The following is a 23,473-nucleotide window of genomic DNA, read 5'->3' as shown; positions in this document are numbered from 1 at the left end:
TCCATGCCGTTGCAAATGGTAAGAGTTCCTTCTTTTTTACAGCAGCATAGTATTACATCGTGTACATGTACCACAGTGTTGTAATCCATTCATCTACTGTTGGGCACTTAGGCTGTTTCCAGATCTTAGCTATGGTGAATTGTGCTGCTATGAACATATGGGTGCATTTATCCTTTCTGATTGGTGTTTCTGGTTTCTTGGGATATATTCCTAGAAGTGAGATCACAGGGTCAAATGGGAGTTCCATTTTTAGTTTTTTGAGGAAACTCCACACTGTTCTCCACAGTGGCTGCACCAGTCTGCATTCCCACCAGCAGTGCATGAGTGTTTCTTTTTCTCCACATCCTCTCCAGCACTTGTCGTTTGTTGATTTGTTGATGATAGCCAGTCTGACAGGTGTGAGATGGTACCTCATTGTTGTTTTGATTTGCATCGCTCAGATGATTACTGACTTTGAGCATGTTTTCATATGTCTCTTGGCTTTCTGAATGTCCTCTTTTGAAAGGTGTCCATTTAGATCCTTTGCCCATTTTTTGATTGGATTGTTTATCTTCCTTTTGTTAAGTTGTATGAGTTCCCTAAAATTTTGGAGATTAGGCCCTTACCAGCTATAACATTGGCAAATATGTTTTCCCACACAGTGGGCTTTCTTGTTGTTTTGTTGATGATTTCTTTTGCTGTGGAGAAGCTTTTTATTTTGATGTAGTCCCATTTGTTTATTTTCTCTTTAGTTTCCAATGCCCTAGGAGCTGTATTGGTGAAGAAATTGCTTCGGCATATGTCTTAGATTTTGTTGCCTTTGGTCTCTTCTAGTATTTTTATGGTTTCCCATCGTACATTTAAGTCCTTTATCCATTTTGAGTTTATTTTTGTGTATGGTGTAAGTTGGTGGTCTAGTTTCATTTTCTTGCATGTATCTGTCCAATTTTCCCAACACCATTTATTGAAGAGACTGTCTTGACTCCATTGTATGTTCTTGCCTCCTTTGTGAAATATTGAGCATATTGGTTCGGGCCAATTTCTGGGCTCTCTATTCTATTCCATTGATCTCTATGTCTGTTCTTGTGCCAATACCAGGCAGTTTTGAGAACAGTGGATTTGTAATACAGCTTGATATCTGGTATTGAGATCCCACCTACTTTGTTCTTCTTTCTCAGGATTGCTGCAGCTATTCGGGGTCTTTTTTTATTCTAGATGAATTTTTGGAGAGTTCATTCTAGGCCTGTGAAATATGCCGTTGGTATTTTAATGGGAAGTGCGTTGAATTTATAGATTGCTTTTTGTAGTATGGACATTTTAATGATGTTGATTCTACCAATCCAAGAACATGGTATGTTCTTCCATCTGTTTATGTCTTCCTCTGTCTCTTTTTTCAACGTCCTGTAGTTTCCTGAGTAGAGGTCTTTTACCTCCTTAGTTAAGTTTATTCCTAGGTATCTTAATTTTATTGGTGCGATGGTAAATGGGATTGTTTTTTAGTCTCTCTTTCTGTAAGTTCACTATCGGTGTATGGAAATGCCATAGATTCCTTGGCGTTAATTTTGTATCCTGCTACATTGCCGAATTCATTTATTAAGTCTAATAGTTTTTTGATGGAGTCTTTTGGGTTTTTTATGTATAATATCATGTCATCTGCAAATAAGGACAGTTTTACTTCTTCTTTTCCAATTTGGATGCCTTTTTTTTCTTCTTCTTGTCTAATTGCAATGGCTAATACTTCTAGTACTATATCGAACAGGAGTGGTGAGAGGGGGCATCCCTGTCTTGTTCCTGTTCTTAGGGGAAATGGTGTTAGTTTTTGTCCATTGAGTATGATGTTGACTGTGGGTTTGTTATATATGGCTTTTATTATGTTGAGGTATGATCCTTCTATTCCCACCTTGCTGAGAGTTTTTATCAAAAATGGGTGTTGGATTTTGTCAAATGCTTTCTCCGCATCAATTGATATGACTGTGGTTTTTTTCTCTCAATTTATGTGATGTATCACGTTTATTGATTTTCAGATATTGTACCATCCTTGCATCCCTGGGATAAATCCTACTTGGTCATGATGTATGATCTTTCTGATGTACTGCTGGATCCGATTTGCTAAGATTTTGTTGAGGATTTTGGCATCTATGCTCATGAGGAATATTGGCCTTTAATTCTCTTTCATTGTGTTGTCTTTACCTGGTTTTGGTATTAGGGTGATGCTGGCTTCATAGAATGAGCTTGGAAGTATTCCTTCCTCTTGGATTTGTTGTAGTAGTCTGAGGAGGATAGGTTTTAGTTCTTCCTTGAATGTTTGTAAAACTCCCCTGTGAAGCCGTCTGGTCCTGGGCTTTTGTTTGCTGGAAGCTTTTTGATGACTGCTTCAATTTCTTCCATAGTTATTGGCCTGTTGAGATTTTTAGATGCTTCCTGATTGAGTTTTGGAATGTTGTATTGTTCTAGGAATATGTCCATTTCCTCCAGGCTGTCTAATTTGTTGGAGTAGAGTTGTCCATAGTATTGTTTAACAATCGTTTGTATTTCTGTGGGGTCTGTTGTTATTTCGCCTCTATCATTTCTGATTTTGTTTATTTGGGTCCTCTCTCTTTGCTTCTTGGTGAGCCTGGCTAGAGGTTCATCAATCTTGTTTATCCTTTCAAAGAACCCGCTCTTGTATTTATTGACTTTATGTATTGTTTTTTTGGTCTCTATGTCATTTATTTCTCCTCTAATCTTATTATCTCCTTCCTTCTGCTCAGTCTGTGCATTTCTTATTGCTCTCTTTCTAATTCTTTGAGTTGTAGAGTTAGATGATTTACTATCATTTTTTCTTGTTTTTTGAGGTAGGCCTGTAGAGCTATAAACTTCCCTCTCAGTATTGCTTTCATTTTGTCCCATAGGTTTTGGATTGTTGTGTTTTCATTGTCATTAGTTTCCAGGATGTTTTTAATTTCTTCTTTGATCTTATTGGTAACCCAATCAATATTTAATAACATGCTATTCAGCTTCCAAGTGTTTGAGTATTTTGGGTTGTTTTTATTGTATTTTATTTCTAATATTATGCCATCGTGGTCTGAGAAGATGCTTGGTATGATTTCAATCTTCCTGAATTTGGGGAGACTCTGTTTGTGACCCAATATGTGGTCTATTTTTGAATATGTCCAATGATCCCTTGAGTGAATGTATATTCCATGGCTTTGGGGTGAAGTCTTCTGAAGATGTCAATTAAGTCCATCTGATCTAGTGAGTCATTTAGGATTGCTGCTTCTTTGCTTATTGTTTGTCTAGAGGATTTATCCTGTGATGTCAGTGGTGTATTAAAGTCCCCTACTATGATTGTATTGTTGTCGATCTCTCCTTTGATATCTTCCAGGAGTTTTTTTTATGTATTTGGGTGCTCCTGCATTGGGTGCATATTTGTTTATCAGGGTTATATCTTCTTGTTGTATTGATCCCTTTAGTATTATGAAGTGGTCTTCCTTATCTCTTGTTATGGCCTTCACTTTGAGCTCTATTTTGTCTGATATAAGTATTGCTACCCCAGATATTTTTTCATTTCCATTTGCCTGAAAGATATTTTCCATCCCTTCACTTTCAGTCTGTGTGTGTCCCTTCTTCTGAGGTGGGTCTCTTGTAGACAGCAAACGTATGGGTCATGTTTTTTTATCCATTCAGCTACTCGATGTCTTTTGGTTGGAGCATTTATTCCATTTACGTTTAAAGTTATTATTGAAAGGTACTTGTTTGTAGACATTTCTTTTATTGTGTGGCTGTTTTCTTTCTAAGCTTTTTATTTCTTCTTTTTATACCAGTCCCTTTAGCATTTGTTGCATTGCTGGCTTGGTGGTGATAAACTCCCTTAGCCTTTTTTTGTCTGGGAAGCTTCTTAGTTCCCCTTCAATTTTGAATGATATCCTTGCTGGATAGAGTATTCTTGGATTCATTCCTTTGCTTTGCATCACTTTGTAAATTTCTCTCCATTCTTTTCTGGCCTGATGTGTTTCTGTTGATGTACCATTTGATAATCTAATGGGAGATCCCTTGCATGTAACTTTCCGTCTCTCTCTTGCAGCCTTTCAGATTCTCTTTTGTCCTGACCATTTGCCATGGTAATTATGATGTGTTTTGGTTTGGGTCTTTTCAGGTTCACCTTGTTTGGGACTCTCTGTGCTTGTATGATTTTTTTCTTCCCCACCTCTGGAAATTTTCTGATATTATTTCTTCCAATAGGTTTTCTAACCTTTTTCCTCTTTGTGTTGTTCAGGCACCCCTATTATTTGTATGTTGTTTCGTTTCATCTTGTCCCATTGCTCCCTTAGGATCTCCTCCTGTCTTTTAATTTTTTTTCTCCAATTGCTGTTCAGTTTGGATGTGTTTTGTTTCCTTGTCTTCTAATTCTCTAATTCGGTCGTCTGCTTCTCCTAGTCTACTGTTGAAATTTTCAATGGTGTTTTTTATTGCAGCTATATCACTCTTCATTTCGTCTTGGTTCTTACATAATTTATTGATTTTTCTCATCTGTTTCACCTTGCTTCTTGAATAAGTTGTTGATTTTTCCTCCACCTGGTTTATGCACTCTAGGACCCTTCATCTGAATTCTTTTTCTGTCATGTTGCATGCCTCTGTATCACTTAGCTGCTTTTCTGGCGAGTCCTCCTTTTCTTTCCTTTGGTGGTTTCTTTGTCTACCCATGTTTAATCGTACCACCATATCTAGATGTTGAGTTGTTCAGTGGCTTCTCCTTGGGTGGCAGTGGCTCCTCGGGCTGCGATTGCTCCTTGGGTGGTTGTGGTAGCTGCTGCTCCTCAGTTGGTAGCAGCTCCTCTGGTGGGTGCTGTTCACAGTTGTGGCTCCTTTGGTTGGTGGGGGGAGGCTTCACACATAACTGATGTTCCTCAGACAGAGGGTGTGGTGATCGGGAGGCTGCTGTTCCTTGGATGGGGACGGGCTACACAAGTAGCTGCTACTCCTTAGAATTGTTACTTTTAATCTCTTAAGCGGCCTCAGGGCAAGGTGTTTTCCAATAGGGTATGTCAACTGTCTTCCCCCCAGGCAAGGCAGATGTCTATCCCCCCAGGCAAGGCACATGTCTATACCCCCAGCAAGGCAGATGTCTATGTGGCTGTGTGAGGGAATGACTGAGTTGAGGAGGCTTGGGGTATCTGTCTTCTGAGCTCTGTCCCCCTAGTCCGCAGTGCTGGCTTCTGCTCTCACAGCTCCAGTCCACTTCACCCTCCCTCTGCCAGAGCACAAGGTGGGTGACTCCACAGGGAATGTTTGTGCCTTGGCCCTTTAAGAGGGTGCCTAACTTTCAGCTGCCACTCCCTGCCAGACAGCACCCTACTGCTTTTCACAGCTTGATGTTATGTGGATACCTTCCTCAGTTTGTTGCTCTGTGCTGGGGAGCCCAGCTCAGGGATTAGATCCCCTTCTCCACCATCGGCTGAGATGTCTCTCTGGGACTTCAGTTCCCCTCTGTGGGTCACGTCTCTGCCCCTCCTACCAGTCGCTATGCCGGCTCCACCTTCGGTTCTTGGGTATTAGGGTTCTCTCCTGTGAGTTTTCCGTTGATTATTCAGGAAGCCTTCTCGTATTTCAGTTGTAATTCCAGCTTGTTCCTGAGAGCATGACCATGTAGCATCCTCCTACTCTGCCGCCATTTTTAATCTCCTTGTTTTCTCTTCTTGTAAGATTACCAGTCATATTATATTAAGGGCCCACTCTTGATGACTTCTTCTTAATCTGATTATGTGGACAAAGACCCTAATTTCAAATCACATGCATAGGTACCAGGGGTTAGGACTTCAACACATTTTTTGCAGAATAAAATTCAACCCATAACATTAAATAATATTGATGAGGTACCATATTATGTGTATTGTGCTAAGTATGTTATGTACATTATTTTAAATAGTGGCAGAGAGGTTAACTAATTTATCCAAGCTCACATAGCTAGTATGTTGCAAAATTGTAGTTCAAACATATTTGAACCTGATTGCGAGAAACTTGCCGTTGATTATTTTATTTACAAGGACGAAATAATGTATAATTTTATATCTTCTACACTAATAAAAGACAAAGATGCTAATTGACCGTACCTTCGCTATGCCCAAGCCACGCCCATCAGCCAATCCAAGCGACTATATGCAAATTAACCCAACCAAGATGGCGGCCGGCAGCCACGGAGCTAGAGCAAGCAGGAGGCTTGGTTGCCCCGGCTATGGAGGAAGACAAGCTTCTCACCTGCTCTGGCTGGCTGTGTCCTCCGCAAAAGGCAACAAAGTTTCAATTATAGAAGCTAAATAAATCCCAGATACCTGCTTCCAGCCAACCTCCACTGGGAACTTGGGTGGCTGGGGGCTGTGGCCAGCCTGCTAACAGCCATCAGCCCCTCACCCAGGATAGCCACACACCCCCACGGGGTGAGCGTCCCTGCTGGAGGGCTTGGCCAGCCTGCCAACAGCCATCAGCCCTTCAGCCAGACTGGCTAGGGACCCCAGCAGGACCCTCCACCCTGAAGTGGGTGTGGCCAGCCTGAAAATGGCCCTCAGCCCCTCACCCAGGCTGGCCAGGCACCCCAGGGCGGACCCCCACCCTGATCTGGAACACCCTTCAGGGCAAACTAGCCAGCCCCCACCCATGCACCAGGCCTCTATCCTATATAATAACAGGGTAATATGCAAATTGACCCTAACAGCAGAGCAACTGGGAATCACTGGTCACTATGACACACACTGACCACCAGGGGTCAGACGCTCAATGCGGGAGCTGCCCTCTGGTGGTCAGTGCGCTCCCACATGGGGAGCTCTGCTCAGCCACAAGCCAGGCTGACAGCTGCCAGTACAGTAGTGGTGGTGGGAGCCTCTCCTGCCTCCTTAGCAGCGCTAAGGATGTCCGACTACAGCTTAGGCCTGTTCCCCGCTGGCAAGTGGACATCCCCCGAGGGCTCCCGGGCTGCCAGAGGGATGTCTGACTGCCAGCTTAGGCCCAATCCCCCAGGGAGCGGGCCTCAGCCAATAGGTGATCATTCCCCAAGGGGTCCCAGACTGCGAGAGGGCACAGGCCGGGCTGAAGGACCCTCCTGAGTGCACAAATTTTTGTGCACTGGGCCTCTAGTGTGTGTGTGTGTGTGTATATATATATATATATATATATATATATATATATCTCCTACCTTACTATGAACACACAATTGTACTGTGCAACATTTAACTCCCAAGAACCTCAAATCACAAATTAGTCGATCAAACTTTTAGCTGTGCCTTGTTTTATGAAGATTAACTGTTACTAATTAATTTTCAAGAGCACCAAAGCAAGGTGGGCCTAAAAGGCATTTGCTAGAGTAGAGTCATACCAGTCATCTGTCATGGCTCACAAATATATCAGGAGAAGTTCTGCTTCCCCACATGATTTGCATTTTCAAGATTAGTTTAAGAACCAGGTATACTGTGAATCTTATAGGCTAGCCTTCACACAGAGTAAATTATTCCAGAGCACCATAGTACATTTCTTAGTAATGATTCAGTGTGGATCTACCTAAAACATACTGATTAACAGGGGGATCACTATAATTTTAGTGAGGGTTGCAGCAATTTTAAAATATTTACAAGGGGCACTATTCACATTGGATTTATTCTAAGTGCAATCTTATAGTATTATTTGATTCCATAATATTGGTTTTAGTTGACATTAATTATAATGAACAAGAGGATAAATTTATCTATACATAATTGAAAGTTTTCTATTCTTGCTCTTGAATAACAATTTGAATAAAAGTAGAGTTTTCGCCCTATCCGGTTTGGTTCAGTGGATCGAGCGTCGGCCTGTGGACTGAAGCGTCCCAGGTTCGATTTCGGACAAGGGCATGTACCTTGGTTGCAGGCACATACCCAGTAGGGAGTGTGCAGGAGGCAGCTGATGGATGTTTCTCTCTAATCGATTTTTCTAACTCTCTATCTCTCTCCCTTCCTCTCTGTAAAAAATCTGTAAGATATATTTTTAAAAAAAGTAGCGATTTCCTGTCCTATTTTAACAACAACAAGAAATGCGCTTTTTCTCATTTGGCTTATGAAGATTCATGGAAATCACTCTGCTTTGCAGGAGTTTATATGACAGGGAAGGAACTTCGCCAGTGTATGCTACCAAAGGCAGCAGCTTTGTCTGAAAAACTCAAAATATTCCAAGAATTTCTTCTGCCCAGACATCCTCCTGTTTTTCATGAGTGGTTTCTGAGAACATTCCCTGATCCAACATCATGGTAAATTACCAAGATTATAATACATTATTATGGTTGGATATAAAGAAGTATTTTAAGTTTATGTTACCTGATATGCATGAGGATATTTAACAGGTATTTTCTTTAGGTACAGTAGCAGATCAGCATATTGCCGTTCCACCGCAGTTATGTCAATGGTTGGTTATATCCTGGGCCTTGGAGACCGTCATGGTGAAAACATTCTCTTTGATTCTTTGACTGGTGAATGTGTACATGTGGATTTCAACTGTCTCTTCAATAAGGTATATGATATGACTTACTCTAGGTCAGTGGTCGGCAAACTCATTAGTCAACAGAGCCAAATATCAACAGTACAACAATTGAAATTTCTTTTGGAGCCAAATTTTTTAAACTTAAACTATATAGGTAGGTACATTGTTATTAACTTAATTAGGGTACTCCTAAGGCTTAGGAAGAGCCACACTCAAGGGGCCAAAGAGCCGCATGTGGCTCGCGAGCCACAGTTTGCCGACCACGGCTCTAGGTAATTGTATGTTTTCTATTAATTTTCTTTCTTCAACAACTGTTCTTCCTAGATCTACCCATTGGTAGCAGTTATAGTCACAGTTGAGTCTCATATCCCATAGCCATTAGTAAAGCAATCTAGGATGGAGAGAACCCAGAAGCATAATATAATAAAACTAGCACTGAACTTAAGTCTGAAAACACAGGTTCAAGTTCTGATTCAATTAGTTCTTAGTTATATGAACATGAACAGAGCAGTTCATTTTACTGAGACTCACTTTTAGAGAAATAGTAGTTTAATGTGATGGTTTCCAAACATGTCAGTATATCAGAATCATCTAAGAGGTGTTTTTTGTTTTGTTTGTTTTAAATATCTTTTTTCACTGACTTTTTTAGAGAGAGAAATAGAAACATCAGTGAGAGAGAAACATTGATCAACTGTCTCCTGCATGCTCCCTACTGGGGATTAAGCCCACAACTGGGCATGTGCCCTGATCAAACTGGTGACCTCTTGGTGCATGGGCCTACACTCAACCATTGAGCCACACTACCCTGGATAAGAGTTTGTTGTTTTTTTTTCTTAATGCAGATATCTAGGAAACATCCCAGGAAGTTCATATTCTGTAGGTCTAGAGTAGGGCCTGGGAATTAATTAAGGTAGTTGGACTCTCCCTAAGGCCTTCTCCAATTTTCCAATGTTAGGATCTTGGAAAGCAGACTAGTAGTTAGACCACTTTTTTCTTCATCCTCATTCTCTATTGATTGCCTTCTGCTGTCACAGGAAAACAAGAAATGTCACAGGCCAAATTGAGAACAAATCAAAGATAAACCACTGGTATATGTTAAATCATACAAGAGAGGAATTTAGGGAAACTGGAGGGATAAAAAATTCCTAGGAAGGCTCATTAAAGAATGGCAAAAAATAAATGAACTGGACTACATTACATTCCATGTTGCATTTCCTTCTAATGCTTGGCTATATCTTTTTCCCTACTCCTTTAAAATCAAAGTTTTAAAGCAGCGGTTCTCAACCTGTGTGTCGCAACCCCTTTGGGGGTCGAACGACCCCTTTCACAGGGGTCGCCTAAGACCATCGGAAAACACATTTATAATTACATATTGTTTTTGTGATTAATCACTATGCTTTAATTATGTTTAGTTTGTAACAGTGAAATTGGGGGTCACCACAACATGAGGAACTGTATTAAAGGGTCGCAGCATTAGGAAGGTTGAGAACCACTGTTTTAAAGAAAAGAAGAAATATATGACAATACATGTAAGTACTTTATATTATTCAAGAAAGACATTAAGGATGTTGATATAACATAAAATATTGAATGCATAAAAAATTCTCTTTAGCCGAAACCGGTTTGGCTCAGAGGATAGAGCATCGGCTTGCGGACTGAAAGGTCCCAGGTTCGATTCCGGTCAAGGGCATGTACCTGGGTTGCGGGCACATCCCCAGTAGGAGATGTGCAGGAGGCAGCTGATCGATGTTTCTCTCTCATCGATGTTTCTAACTCTCTATCTCTCTCCCTTCCTCTCTGTAAAAAATCAATAAAATATATTTTTAAAAAAAATTCTCTTTAATGTTGTTTACCACAGTAATTCAATAAAAGGTGAGTCCGTCCATCCTCTAGTTCTTACCCAAGGGGTTGCATTTAAATTCCCCAAAAAGCAAAGGTAGAGTCATAGTCATATAGATCATTTGTGATATAGGCTCTAACATAGTTACAAATATAAATATTTTGACGGTATGTTTGCTTTTTGCTAAATGAGTCTAGACATGAAGTTCTAAATTTTTTGCATAAAGATTTAAAAATTCTAACATTGTTGCTTTTTAATAATGTTTTAAGGGAGAAACCTTTGAAGTTCCGGAAATTGTTCCATTTCGCCTGACTCATAATATGGTTAATGGAATGGGTCCTATGGGAACAGAAGGTCTTTTTCGAAGAGCTTGTGAAGTTACAATGAGGCTGATGCGAGATCAGAGAGAGCCTTTAATGAGGTAATCACTTATATTTTGTAAACAATTTACAGTAAGTTTGAATGGAATTATTGGTTCCTAAGTATGCTTTCTTTATATAGAAGCCACTTTGCATTGGTTGAAGTAGATTTTTTTAAAATCTTTATGTAATTTACATACCATAAAATTTACATTTCATAAAATTCACTCTTTTGAAGTGTATTCTACCGTGGTTTTTAGTATATTCGCAAAATTGTGCAACCATCACTGCTTAATATAAAACAACCATCACTGCTATCTAGTTATAAAACATTTTCATTACCCCCAAAAGAAATAGTAGCAATCATTCCCCATCTCTTCTCTCTCACCATCCCTTGGCAACCACTAATATACTTTCTGTCTCTATGGATTTGCCTATTCTGGACACTTCATATATAAATGGGATCATACAACATGTAGCCTTCTGTGTCTGTTTTCTTTCACTTAGCATAACGTTTTTAAGGTTTATCCATGCTGTAGCATGTATCAATATTTCATTCTTTTTTATTGCCAAATAATATTACATTATATGGATACATTTTGTTCATTCATTCATGAGTTAATGGACATTTGGATTGTCTGCACTTTTTGGCTAGTGTAAATGGTGTGGCTATGAACTTTTGGGTATAAGTTTTATGTAGATATAGTTATTTAATACTTTTGGATATACCTTGGAGTAGAATTGATAAGTCATATGTTAACTCCAAGTTTAACATTTTGAGGAACTTTCAAATTTTTTCAAAGCAGCTGTAATACTTTATAATCCTACTAGGAATGTCTAAGATCTCCAATTTCTCCACACCCTTACCAACACTTGTGATTGTATGTATTTTTAATTTTACCTGTCCTAGTGGGTGTGAAGTTGTATCTCATTGTGGATTTTTTTTTTTAATTAACTAGACATTAAATTATTGACTTTTCCTAAATGTGAACAGTTTTGTGATTATGTTGTAAAGGGCCCTTATCTTGGACAGATGCATTCTTAAATATTTATAGAAGAAATAACCAGATGCTCAAGGTTTGTTTCAAAAAGAAAAACACATACAGGAGTGGGTAGGACAGTTGTGGGTAATTGGTGGTCAGATATGGGTGGGTGCACAGGGTTCACTATACTATTCTGAGGACTATTGCCATATATTTGAAATTCTTCCTATTTCAAGAGTGTAAAAGACCTGTCAGGAGTCTGACTTCCCACTCTCCCCCTTCTGATCCAACCCCACAGATGGAGGAACACTAATGTCTGAGTCGTCTAACCTCCCCACAAAAACAGCAGCAAGATAGGTACATGCTTTAATGGGGCGGGTGGGGGGTTCCCAAATGCAGTGTCATGCTCAATGGCTCAGCTTGAGGCCCTTGAATATTCAGTGAAGGATGATCTGAGCATAGGCCAACGTGCTCAAGTGCATGATTCAGCCATGTTTGTGCTTGCATTTGATGTTGCTCAGCTGGTACTTGTTCCTGCATGCCTTACCCTGGCTTGGCTGTATGATGAGGAGTCCCTAGGTGTTGGGGAGCCCCAACCAGGCCTGGGCATAGAGCCACCTGACATCTAGTTTTGTTACTGACCTACTGACAGCACACAACAGGCAACAACTTGGGGATTTGCCCAAAAGAGCCATGTCTAGCTGCCGGTCACGCTGCCCCCCACATCTCATAGAGTTTAATTTGCATTTCCCTAGTGACCAACGATGAGGAATATCCTTTCATGTGTGTTTGTTTGGGGTTTTTTTTTTTTGTCAGTTGTATATCTTCTTTGGACAAATGTCTATTCAAATCACATTTTTAATGGGATTATTTATATTTTTGTTGAGTTCTAAGAGTTCTTTATATAAGTAGATAACTAGCCCCTTATGAGATACGATTTGCAAATATTTTCTCTGATATATGGGTTGTCTTTTTCCTTTCTTGATGATGCCCTTTGAAGCATAAAAGTTTTTACTTTTGATAAATTCCAATTTGTCTCTTATTGTTGTTATTTGTGCTTTTGATATCTTATTTAAGAACCTATTGCATAATCCCAAGTTATGGAGAGTTATACCTATGTTTTCTTCTGTTTTATAATTTTAGCTCATATTTCAATCCTTGATCATTTTCAGTTATTGTTTTCTATTTAGTATCAGGTAGGGTTTCATATTTATTTTTTTGAATATGCATATCTAGTCCCAGCACCATTTTTAAAAAGGATTATTTTTTCTCCATTTAATTTTCTTGGCAATTTTGTTGAAAATCAGTTGCCCATATATAGAAGAGTTTATTTCTAGATTCTCAGTTTTATTCCATTTATCTTTATTTCTAACCTATGCTAACACACACTGTCTTCATCACTGTAGGTTTGTGGTAAGTTTTGAAATCAGGAAGTATGATTGGGTCCAACTATTATTTCTTTTTCAAGATTGTTTGGCTCTCCCAGCCTGCATAGCTCTGTGGTTGAGCATCATCGACCTATGAACCTGGAGTTCAATTCCTGGTCAGGACACATGCCAGGGTTGTGGGCTTGAACCCCAGTGGGGGGCATGCAGGAGGCAGCCGATCAGTGATTCTCTCTCATCGATGTTTCTAGCTCTCTCTTCCTCCCCTTTCCTCTCTGAAATCAATAATACACACACACACACACACACACACACACACATACACATTTTAAAAGACTGTTTGGCTATTGTGGGTCCCTTGCATTTCCATATGAATTTTGTCAATTTTTGCAAGAAAACAACCTGGATTTTATAGGAATGGCATTGAATCTATAAATCAATTTGAGGAGTATTGCCATCTTAACAATATTAATTTTCCTGACCCATGAATGTGGAATTTTCCCCCCATTTATTTATCTTTAATTTCTTTCAATGTTTTGTAGTTTTTAGTTTGCAACTTTTCTATTTAACTTTTGAAAAAATGTGTTTCTAAATACCTTATTCCTTTTAATCCTATTCCAAAAGGAATTTTCTTAATTTTTTGATTGCTCTTGTATATAACTGATATTTGTATATTGATCTTATATCCTATAACCTTGCTGAACTTGTTTATTACTTTCAAGAGTTATTTTTGTAGATATCTTAAGATTTTCTCTCTACAAAAACATGTCATCTGAAAATAAAGTTTTATTTCTTCCTTTCCAATCTTAATGCCTTTTCTTTTTCTTGCCTAATTGCCCTAGCTAGATCAGTGTTGAATAGACATGGAAAGAATTCTGCATTCTTGTATTGTTCCTGATGTTAGGGCTAAAGGAGTCCATCTTTCACCATTAGATATTATGTTAGCTGCAGGAAATACAGTTAACCCTTGAACAACATGGCAGTTAGGGGCACCAATACCCTTGCACAGTGGAAAGTCTGCATATAACTTTTGACTCCCCCAAAACTTAACTACTAATAGCCTATTGTTGACTGGAAGCCTTACTGGATGACATAAATAGTCAATTAACATATTTTGTATGTTATATGTATTCTATGCTGTATTCTTACAATAAAGTAAACCAGAGAGAAGAAAATGTTACTAAGAAAATCATAAGGAAGAGAAAATTTATAGTAGTGTACATAATTATTGTAAAAAGTCCTCATATAAGTGGACCTGTATAGTTCAAACCCATATTGTTCAAGGGTCAACTAGTTTGTAAAAAGGACTTATAAAGTTCATTTATTCACTTTTTTATATAAAAGCTGTCTACCAGACATTACCCTATATAATAAAAGCGTAATATGCAAATCAACTGAACGGTGGAACAAATGGTCGCTATGATGTGCTCTGACCACCAGGAGGCAGACGCTCAGTGCAGGAGCTGCCCATTGGTGGTCAGTGTGCTCCCACAGGGGGAGCACTGCTCAGCCAGAAGCTGGGCTCACTGCTCGTGAGCGCAGCTGTGGTGGTGGGAGCCTTCCCTGCCTCCACTGCCGGAAGGCGGTAAGGAGCGAGGGGTCCCATACTGGGAGAGCCCCAGACTGTGAGAGAGATATCTGACTCCTGGCTTAGGCCTGATCCCCAGACATCACCTGAGGGGTCCTGGACTGTGAGAGGGCGCAGGCCAGGCTGAGCGCCACCCCGTGCGCGCGCGCGCGCCCCCCCTCCCCCCAGTGCACAAATCTCGTGCACTGGGCCTCTAGTGGTAGAATACTTGGGTTAGTTAGAGAAAGGCAAAAGCAAGTTCTCTGAAAGAAGAAGTATAACATCCTGTGAAACACTCAACTAGGAGCTTCTATACTAGTCTGAAATAAGTCAGGAAATAACTTCTAGAGGAAGTAGTTGAGACCTTAAAGATAAATAGAATTGGCCACGCAAAAGGGAAGAGAGTCTTCTGAGAGAAAGAAATATCAATGGTATTGAAGGCATGGCTTGCTTGAGAAATGCAATACTGTATTCTAGAGGGTAGAGTAGACTTTAAGTACTTTATTCCTAGGAGGTAGTGTGAGCAGAGCTACATTATCAAAGGTCCACATGAGTTCAGTTTACACATTTAAACTTTGTCCTGAGAACAATCAGAAGTCATTGGAGGGTTTTAAGAAGAAAATAAAAAAATAAGAAGAAATGATATAATCAGATTTGCATTGTAGAAAAATTACAGTTCCAGTTTGGGTTAGAGGCCAGAAAACTAGTTAGAGGACTCATGCAGTACCCCACGCAAATACTGGCTGAAGTAGTGACAGTCAAGATGGAGATTAAGTAGAGAGATTCTAAAGAGATTTAAAAAGTAGGATTAGGTGTTTAGAGGAGGGGGGGGGAGGCAAGGGATAGTGGATGAATGATGTTACTCTTTACTGATTTGAGGATAATAGTTTGGGGAAGAATCATGAGTTTTGTTTTGAAAATACTGAATTTGAGATGCCTACAAGATATCTAAATGGGTTTTTCCCATAGGTAATTGGATTTGACATCTAGAGCACAATAGAAAAATCTGAGCTGGGTCTGTTTATATGGTAGCTATAGATACTTTATGGTCATTGTGGAGACATGGCAGGGGATAAAATTCACTCATTCAATAAATATTCATTAAACAGTTTACAGTATGCATTCAGAGATGGCATACAGACCATTTTACTGTACTACAAGAACACCTCTGACCCTCCTCTATCTTGTCTCTCCCCCCCCCCCACTTACCTTTCCCTCCTCTTATCCCAAAACAATAATTTCACTGAAATAAGAATAATGTGTATTATAAGAGTATTACCATTAGTTTCTCATCTTTCACTTACTTTTCACCTAAGTATTTTCTTCATTAAGATTTCTTTTTACAAAGATAACATTGTATTATTACTTACAATGTTTTCTTTCCATTTTAGTGTCTTAAAGACTTTTCTACATGATCCTCTTGTGGAATGGAGTAAACCGGTAAAAGGGCATTCCAAAGCACTACTGAATGAAACTGGGGAAGTTGTTAACGAAAAGGTTAGTAGAAGGTATAGCTTGATGTAAGCTTATATTGCATATCTCTACAAATGAGAACTGAATCTAAATACTATCAGTGACTGACCATTGAATACTCTGAAATCTAGTACTCTAGTATGCCAATGCCCTACGTTTTCTTTATTATCTTTAGTAATGTTAACATTATTATCATTTGTATAATACAAGCAGAGTTGAGGACACACTTGTTTAAACCATAGACAATTTGTAATTATGAGATAGAGTGGGGAATACCTGAACACAAATTGTGTGTACTTACAGAGCAGCAGATCTCAGCTTTAATATTTTAATTGCTCTAAATTTTACATTAATCATAAGTATATAAGTACTTAATTTATAAACTCAGTTGACACTCTACTATAAGTAGAAATAAATTGTCAATAGCTGGTAAATTATATCACTGCATTTTTATTGCAAAATATTACTTATTTAAGCACTTAAAAATGGAAAGTGTACAAAGATTAAGACATGGTAAATTGACTAACCATACTGTTGACATGTAACAATACTGTTATAATACAACAGTTAAATTTATGAGTCTACAACAGATGTAGTTAGTAGTTGTTAGATTAACAAGAAACAAAGTTGAAAAGACCATGTTAAAACAAATTTACTGGCACTAATAGGTCAGGACTGTAATAGCAACAAACGTATTCACTCAGCTCCTGAGTATGTCAAGTTTTACAGTACACATTAAAAATTATTTGTTTTATCAATAGTGTAAAACATTTTTTTCACTCCCTACTAATATTCCCTGGTATTTCAAACAGTCCAGGAAAATGTCTAAATAGTTGATCTCGGATCAACATTGCAAGACTTCAAATCAATATCTTTTTATTATACTTGTTTCATTTCTTCTCTCATATTTGCTCTGACAGAAGGGGTAATGATCAATAAAATGGCACTAACATTTGTTAAATAACAAAAAAGGTAGTAATTTCAAATTATCAACATGCTCATGTCATTGAGTCCTTAACTCTTATGATTTTCAACTTTGTCCTTTTAGGCCAAGACCCATGTTCTTGACATTGAGCAGCGACTGCAAGGTGTAATCAAGACCCGAAACAGAGTGACAGGGCTGCCCTTATCTATTGAAGGACATGTACATTACCTTATACAAGAAGCTACCGATGAAAACTTACTATGCCAAATGTACCTTGGTTGGACTCCATATATGTGAAATTAAATTACTTCAAAGAATATGTTAATAATCCAAAGTTAACATATTTGGTATTAATCTGTTTTTATCTATTGAATTCCGAAGTACAATATAAGTTGCTTTATGTTCTCAAAGCAACTGTATTATTTCTCCCTTTATGTTAACAATATTTAAAGTAATATATGTTGTTATTAAGAAATAAACTGCTTTATTACTATCTACTGTGTATTATAACCAGAAATAGCACATCAAATATTCTCATACTCTAAAAATATTTATTTGCAAGAAGCAAGCCAGCCTTATTTCATTTTACACCTTTTATTTTTAAGTACTTGCTAGCATAAGGATTCATTTGGACAACAATAAAAACTGAATAAATTATGTGGATAGAACACTGCTAGATTTGTACACAGAACTTATGTCCCCTGACATCCTAGTAAAACAGATACAATAACAAAAATAGCACATCATTATGTTCATGTAACAAAACTCTTTTTTCTTTTTTACATACATATTTTTTTAATGATTTTAGAGAGTAAGTGAGAGGGAGAGAGAGAGAGATAGAAACATCAGTGATGAGAGAGCATCATTGATTGGCTGCCTCCTGCATGCCCCATACTGGGGACTGAGCCGGCTCCCTGGGCATGTGCCCTTGATCTGAATGGAACCAGGATCCTTCAGTCCACAGACCAACGTTCTGTCCACTGAGCCAAACAAGCTAGAGCAAAAACTCTTTTTGTGTGTGGTTAAAAGTGTGATATGGAAAAAACATAAGACAAACAAGCATGAATCTGAAAACAATATAAATATTGTGTAATTGTAAAGATGTTCCCATACTGAATGCAGTAGTCTTGGAAGACAGCAATACTTGAAATTTCAAGAGATTTTAAATGTGTTTAAAATTTGTTTTTTCTTGCAGAGGATTTAAAATAGTTTATAGAATTATGAAACAATGAGGTTACTACATTCAAATAAATGGAAAACTTTTTTATAATAGACTAGAGGCCCAGTGCATGAAATACATAGGGTCCCTAGTGGCTGCTGGCTGGGGCTCCCTTCAGGGCTGTTGGCTGGCCGCCCCCCTTCCTCCTCGAATTCCGGGGGGAGGGTACAATTTGCATATTAGGCTTTTATTATATAGGATGATTGCACTTAAGTTCACTTGAGAGAATGCTGCTTTTTTGCAGAGTTGAGATTGATGGGGAAAACAGGATAAGCCCAAAGGTATGAAGGTGAAAACTAAACAATTTCCAATGGAAGGCCTTATAATTAAGAGTTAAGGAGGAACCTGGATGGGGGGTGGAGGGAGTTAGCAATATTTTTTTCAACGAATAACTTGTTAAACAACATTTTAAAAGAAACTGGTGTGTGTGTGTGTGTGTGTGTGTGTGTGTGTGTATCCTTCAAAGAAACGAATTCACTGAGCCAAATAAAACTAAACCAAGTAAATCACATGATCTTTCCAAATCTGTGTTGAAAAATACTGAGATGAGCCCTGTCGGGTGTGGTTACTGCATGGGCCCTTGAATCAAAGGGCCTCAGGTTCCATTATTGGTTAACCCCTAGAGTGCCGGGGAGCGCAATGCGCTCCTCCTGTCTTTCGCCAAAAGTACTAAGTCTGCTTTTATTAGTGATGATAATATTGCTAAATATGTCAAAGATGAAAACAAATGTAGTAAAGGTTTCCTTAAGTTTTTGAATATGTAACTTCATTTACTTGCGATTCATAATTTTTTTCCTAAACTGCTGTAAAATCAGCAAAAATGCCTTGGCAATTTTAGCATAGTTCCTAGGATACTGGTTGGCACTCAAAGGGTTAAGGGCCTGTATCTGGGTTGCAGATTTGAAGGTTTGATTCACCTCCAGCCCAGCGGACTGCGCGACAGTGGGAGGCAATCTCTCTCTCTCATTCCCTCTCCCTCCCTTCCACTCTTAAAAAAAAAAGAAATCCTCGGATGAAGATTACAGGAAAAAAAAATTAAAAATACTGTGATGGCATCCCAGGAGACTAAAGCCGACAGGACAAAATTCAGGGCCCACCAACATTTTCAGAAAACCGCCCGCGCCGCCCACGCTGGGCGCCACGCCAACCCCGCTCGGCCCGGAGGCCTCCGGGCGGCCGCTCTACCCCACGGCGGCCACTCTATGGTCGGGCGGGCGGTGTGTTGTCATCAGCCGAGCGACGGCGGCGGCGGCCCCGGCGGGCGTTCGGTTTCGGTTTGGCCCTCAGTGGGGTTGTGTTGAAGTGGAGATGGGAGTCCCCAAGTTTTATCGATGGATCTCGGAGCGGTACCCCTGCCTCAGCGAAGTGGTGAAAGAGCATCAGGTGGGTGAGGCGGCCGCGGCTCCCTCCGCCGCCCACTCGCCGTCGGCCGGCTGTGGGCTCGGGAAGGAGGGCTCCGGAGGTATGGGGACCCCGTGGCCGAGGGGGCGAGCCAGGGGCGGTCGTGACGGCGGGCGGACCTGCGCGCTGCCCACTCAGTCTCCGGCCGGCTCTGGGGGCGTCTTCCTGCCGCGGCGGCGGGAGCTCCCCCGGGCGCGAGCCCCAGAACGAGTCCCTGGGGCCTCTCGAGCCCGGAAAACACCCCGCGCCGCCGCCCCACCGGAACGGTGCTCACCCCGAGAGAGCCCCCGCCCCATGCCTGAATCTGGCACTGCCGAACCAGTGTCCTATTCCAAAAAAGTACACTTGGAAGGGCATTGGTTTTGGAGGCTCGTGTGTGTGTGTGTTAAGGGTGTGTTAGCTGTGTGTGTGTTGGGCGGTCTGTGTGTGTTAGATATGTGTGTGTGAGGTATGTGTGTTAGGGGTGTGTGTGTGTGAGGTGTGTGTGTGTTAGCACACCAATGTATTGGAACTGTCGAAAGGGCCTAGAAAGCAGTCAGACTGCTAGACTTTGAGTGATAGGTCACATTTAATGATTTCAGTAGATCTCTTGTCCATTTTGTATTTTGCAGAAAATAATTAGTTTTGAAATGTGTATCACTAATTGAATTAGTTGCATTGTATTTGTGGTGGGGCATAGTAATCCAGGGAACACCATCGTGCTCTGTGGAGTTATAGTTTTTTTTTTTTTAAAGTACCATAGCATGAAGGTAGTGTTAAACTTCCAGAAATAATTCTTTGTTGTTGTTACAGTCAAATTTGGTATATGAGGAAAATTTACAAAAAATTTCGAAATGGTAGTTTATCTTTAATTTATTTGAAACATGGGTTGTGTTAGATTAAGGAGACACTTCTTTCCAGAGAAGAGGTTACTGATACATTGCAGAAAGGGAAACAGCTAACTTTGGCTTTTCTTAGTCCTTCATTCAGAAAACATTTGAGTACCTGCCATGCATCATTCACTTTCTCAAGTGAAAAAAAGACTGTTATTCAGACTCATTTTATAATACATGATTTGTTCAGTAATATTTTTACTCTGTACTCTTTGGCACGGAATTCGGTTTGGTGGAAGTATGTGATTCTCTCCATCCTGAGGATTTTGTTATTGAAGAACAAAAATAATCTAAGGCAGTTTTATGATATGAACAATAAGGATAGGTTTTAATTGGTTCATCAAAGTGATGTCTTTCAGATATGTTTGATTCTGGTAGTTAACAACAACAAAAACAAAAGCAGATGTTATAAAGGGTTACCATGCAGTGCTTGCAAGATGAGTGAGTGCCTAAATGAGTCACAATAGTGGAAAAGCTAATCTTGGGGAAAGAGGCTGGAAAGAGGTTTGGTGGAGGGGTAGGTTCTGGAAAGTTGGTAGTGATGGTGATAGTAGCATAGTTTTTGGTCTCTGAATCCTTACATAAAGATAGAAAGAGCAATTAGCAAAATTTTAAATGCCTAGAACAATTATAATAAAATCATGTAATAGAGTATTTCTACAAACCCCCAAATACAAGGAGATGGAACAAACTACCTTTAGACCCAATCAGTATTGGCATCTCTGCAAGAGGAAGAAGGAAGCAATGGGGCGACATCAGATATACCTAAAACAGGAGAACTCCAGAATAGTGACTAAAAAACTATGAGGGTTGGTTGGACAGTAGTAGCTATAACTGAGGAGCTTTAAAGGGCAGGAGCAGTCTACCTCCTATCAACTTTTAAGACTGACTTGCCAAGGCACCATTCTAAGGCAAAGCTCACCCTAAAGAGAAACTGCTCAGAGTGATATATCTTCTATATTAATAAAAGGGTAATATGCCAATTAGACTGGGAGACCTTCTGGATGTCCTTCCAGACAAAGCCATAGTGGCGGGGCTGAGGCAGAGGCAGTTAGGGGCGATCAGGCTGGCAGGAGAGGGCAGTTGGGGGTGAGCAGGCCAGCAAGGTGAGGGTAGTTGGGGGCAATCAGTCTGGCAGGAGCTGGCAGTTAGGGATGATCAGGCCAGAACGTGGCGGGGAGGGGGGCAGTTGAGATTAATCAGGCTGGCAGGCAGAGTGGTTAGGGGCAATCAGGTAGGCAGGCAGGTGAGCGGTTAGAAGCCTAAAATAGGCAAGAGCGGTCCCGGATTGCGAGAGGGATGTCCGACTGACGTTTAGGCCCGATCCCACAGGGATTGGCAGTCCGACATCCCCCAAGGGGTCCCAGATTGGAGAGGGTGCAGGACGGGCTGAGGGACATTCCCCACACACACACGAATTTCGTGCACCGGCCACTAGTCTTTTATAATAAAAGCATAATATGCTCATTAGACCGGATGACCTTCCGGATGAAGCTGGGGCTGCTAGAGAAGCCCGGGTCCCATGTGCCTGCTGGCGGCCAGAGGAAACCCTGGGTCCTGGATGCCTGCTGGCAGCCGGAGGGAAGCCCAGGTTCCGGGTGCCAGAGGGAAGCTGGTGTTAGCAGCCAGGGGAAGGAAGGCCTGCTCTTACACGAATTTCATGTATTGGGCCTCTAGTAAGTTTATAAGAAAAGGTACAATAGAGATAAAAGAAGAAGGTCCAAATAAAAGTAAGAGGGTTACAGAGTCAAGAAATCTTAGAGCCATGGCCTCTGTGGCTAAGTTGGAGTATTGTCCTGTACACCAAAAGGTCGCAGGTTCAATTCCCAGTCAAGGCACATGCCTAGGTTTTGGGTTTGATCCCAGGTTGAGGCTACTGGTCAGTGTTTCTCTCTGACATCAGTATTTTTCTCTCTCCCTCTCTCTAAAATCAATAAGCATATCCTCAGATGAGCATTTAAAAAAAAAGAAATCTTAGAAACAAACCACCAACCAAACCCCAAACAGGAGAAGAGGAAGCTTTATGAAGTTAAAGCTTTCCAGAATCCCCTTATTCTAAAAGTTCAAGAAAATTAAATTTACATAAAAGTGAATAATTGAAATGTATCAAGGTCAAATAGCATGCAAAATTATTATAGGGGAAAAAAGGAACTGAATTCCCTATAGACAATAAAAGCTTATAATAGAAGGAGTACACAAAACAGACCAAAACAATAACCTACAATTTCAGAATGAGCTAAAAGGCACTAAGAAAATTATATAAGCCATGAAAAAATAACGTAAGTCCATTATGAAAATTCTGGAATAAGGTGACAGAACATAGGGAAAAATAGACGTAAATGAAAAAATTATTTCAGAAATGAAGCCTAAAATAGGCAAGAGCAAAATGATGCCATCAGGAAAACACAAAAGGTGAAAAGAAGAAAATTTAAAAGATAAAATAAGTTTCAAGAGAAAGTAATAAGAAAGACAAATAATAGAGGTTTCTGAAAAAGGAAATGAAAGCAATATAACAATAAATACTAAAACTATAGTTAAAGAAAACTTTTCTGAAATTAAAATATATATATATTTGAAATTGCATGTTGAAAGAATATACCAGGTGCCTGAGAATATTGTTTCAGATGACCAACACCAAGACCTATTCTAGTAAAGTTACTTAACTTTAAAGGAAAAAAATAAGCTTTGGGTATTTAGAAGAAAAGAACACATGACTTACAAGGAAAAGAAAATTGGGTTTTCATCAGTTTTTATGCTAGAAGAAACTGGAGTTACATGATATTCAGCTGACTTTTGCACAGGCAGAATTACCTAATAAACTGCTATCAGTGTATGGTGGTTCAGGGAATATTGTTCCTTTGAGTACTTCCTTGAGGAATCTAGAGAATGAGCTTCAGACAAAATGACCAGGGAGACATAATGGAAGGACCAGTGGTGAACATTAAATATGGTTACCTGAAGAATGAAAATAAGAGTTGACGGAGAAAGTTTA

General features: G+C 39.8%; 2 protein-coding genes across 21 annotated transcripts in view; both read left to right on the top strand.

Moving 5' to 3' along the window:
• Nucleotides 1–17,482, top strand: part of ATR (ATR serine/threonine kinase) — a 191,703-nt gene extending 174,221 nt beyond the window's left edge. For 2 of the 3 annotated variants that reach the window (XM_036352984.1, XM_036352982.1), the window contains 5 exons: nucleotides 8,071–8,227; nucleotides 8,334–8,487; nucleotides 10,567–10,718; nucleotides 15,983–16,088; nucleotides 17,113–17,482. In XM_036352984.1, the coding sequence (XP_036208877.1) occupies nucleotides 8,071–8,227; nucleotides 8,334–8,487; nucleotides 10,567–10,718; nucleotides 15,983–16,088; nucleotides 17,113–17,286 (743 nt within the window). In that variant the 3' untranslated portion in view covers nucleotides 17,287–17,482. Of the gene's footprint in view, nucleotides 1–8,043; nucleotides 8,228–8,333; nucleotides 8,488–10,566; nucleotides 10,719–15,982; nucleotides 16,089–17,112 lie in introns of all 3 variants that reach the window. The other variant, XM_036352983.1, reaches the window with a different exon arrangement.
• Nucleotides 17,483–19,406: 1,924 nt separating this feature from the next.
• Nucleotides 19,407–23,473, top strand: part of XRN1 (5'-3' exoribonuclease 1) — a 182,119-nt gene continuing 178,052 nt past the window's right edge. For 6 of the 18 annotated variants that reach the window (XM_036347036.1, XM_036347032.1, XM_036347033.1 and 3 more), the window contains exon 1: nucleotides 19,419–19,591. In XM_036347036.1, the coding sequence (XP_036202929.1) occupies nucleotides 19,517–19,591 (75 nt within the window). In that variant the 5' untranslated portion in view covers nucleotides 19,419–19,516. Of the gene's footprint in view, nucleotides 19,671–23,473 lie in introns of all 18 variants that reach the window. The other 12 variants (XM_036347042.1, XM_036347044.1, XM_036347043.1 and 9 more) reach the window with 7 other exon arrangements.

Source organism: Myotis myotis, unplaced genomic scaffold, assembly GCF_014108235.1.
Source record: "Myotis myotis isolate mMyoMyo1 unplaced genomic scaffold, mMyoMyo1.p scaffold_m19_p_2, whole genome shotgun sequence".
NCBI lineage: Eukaryota > Metazoa > Chordata > Mammalia > Chiroptera > Vespertilionidae > Myotis > Myotis myotis.
Note: the sequence above shows the minus strand (reverse complement) of the source record. Positions and strands in the feature narration are given on the sequence as shown.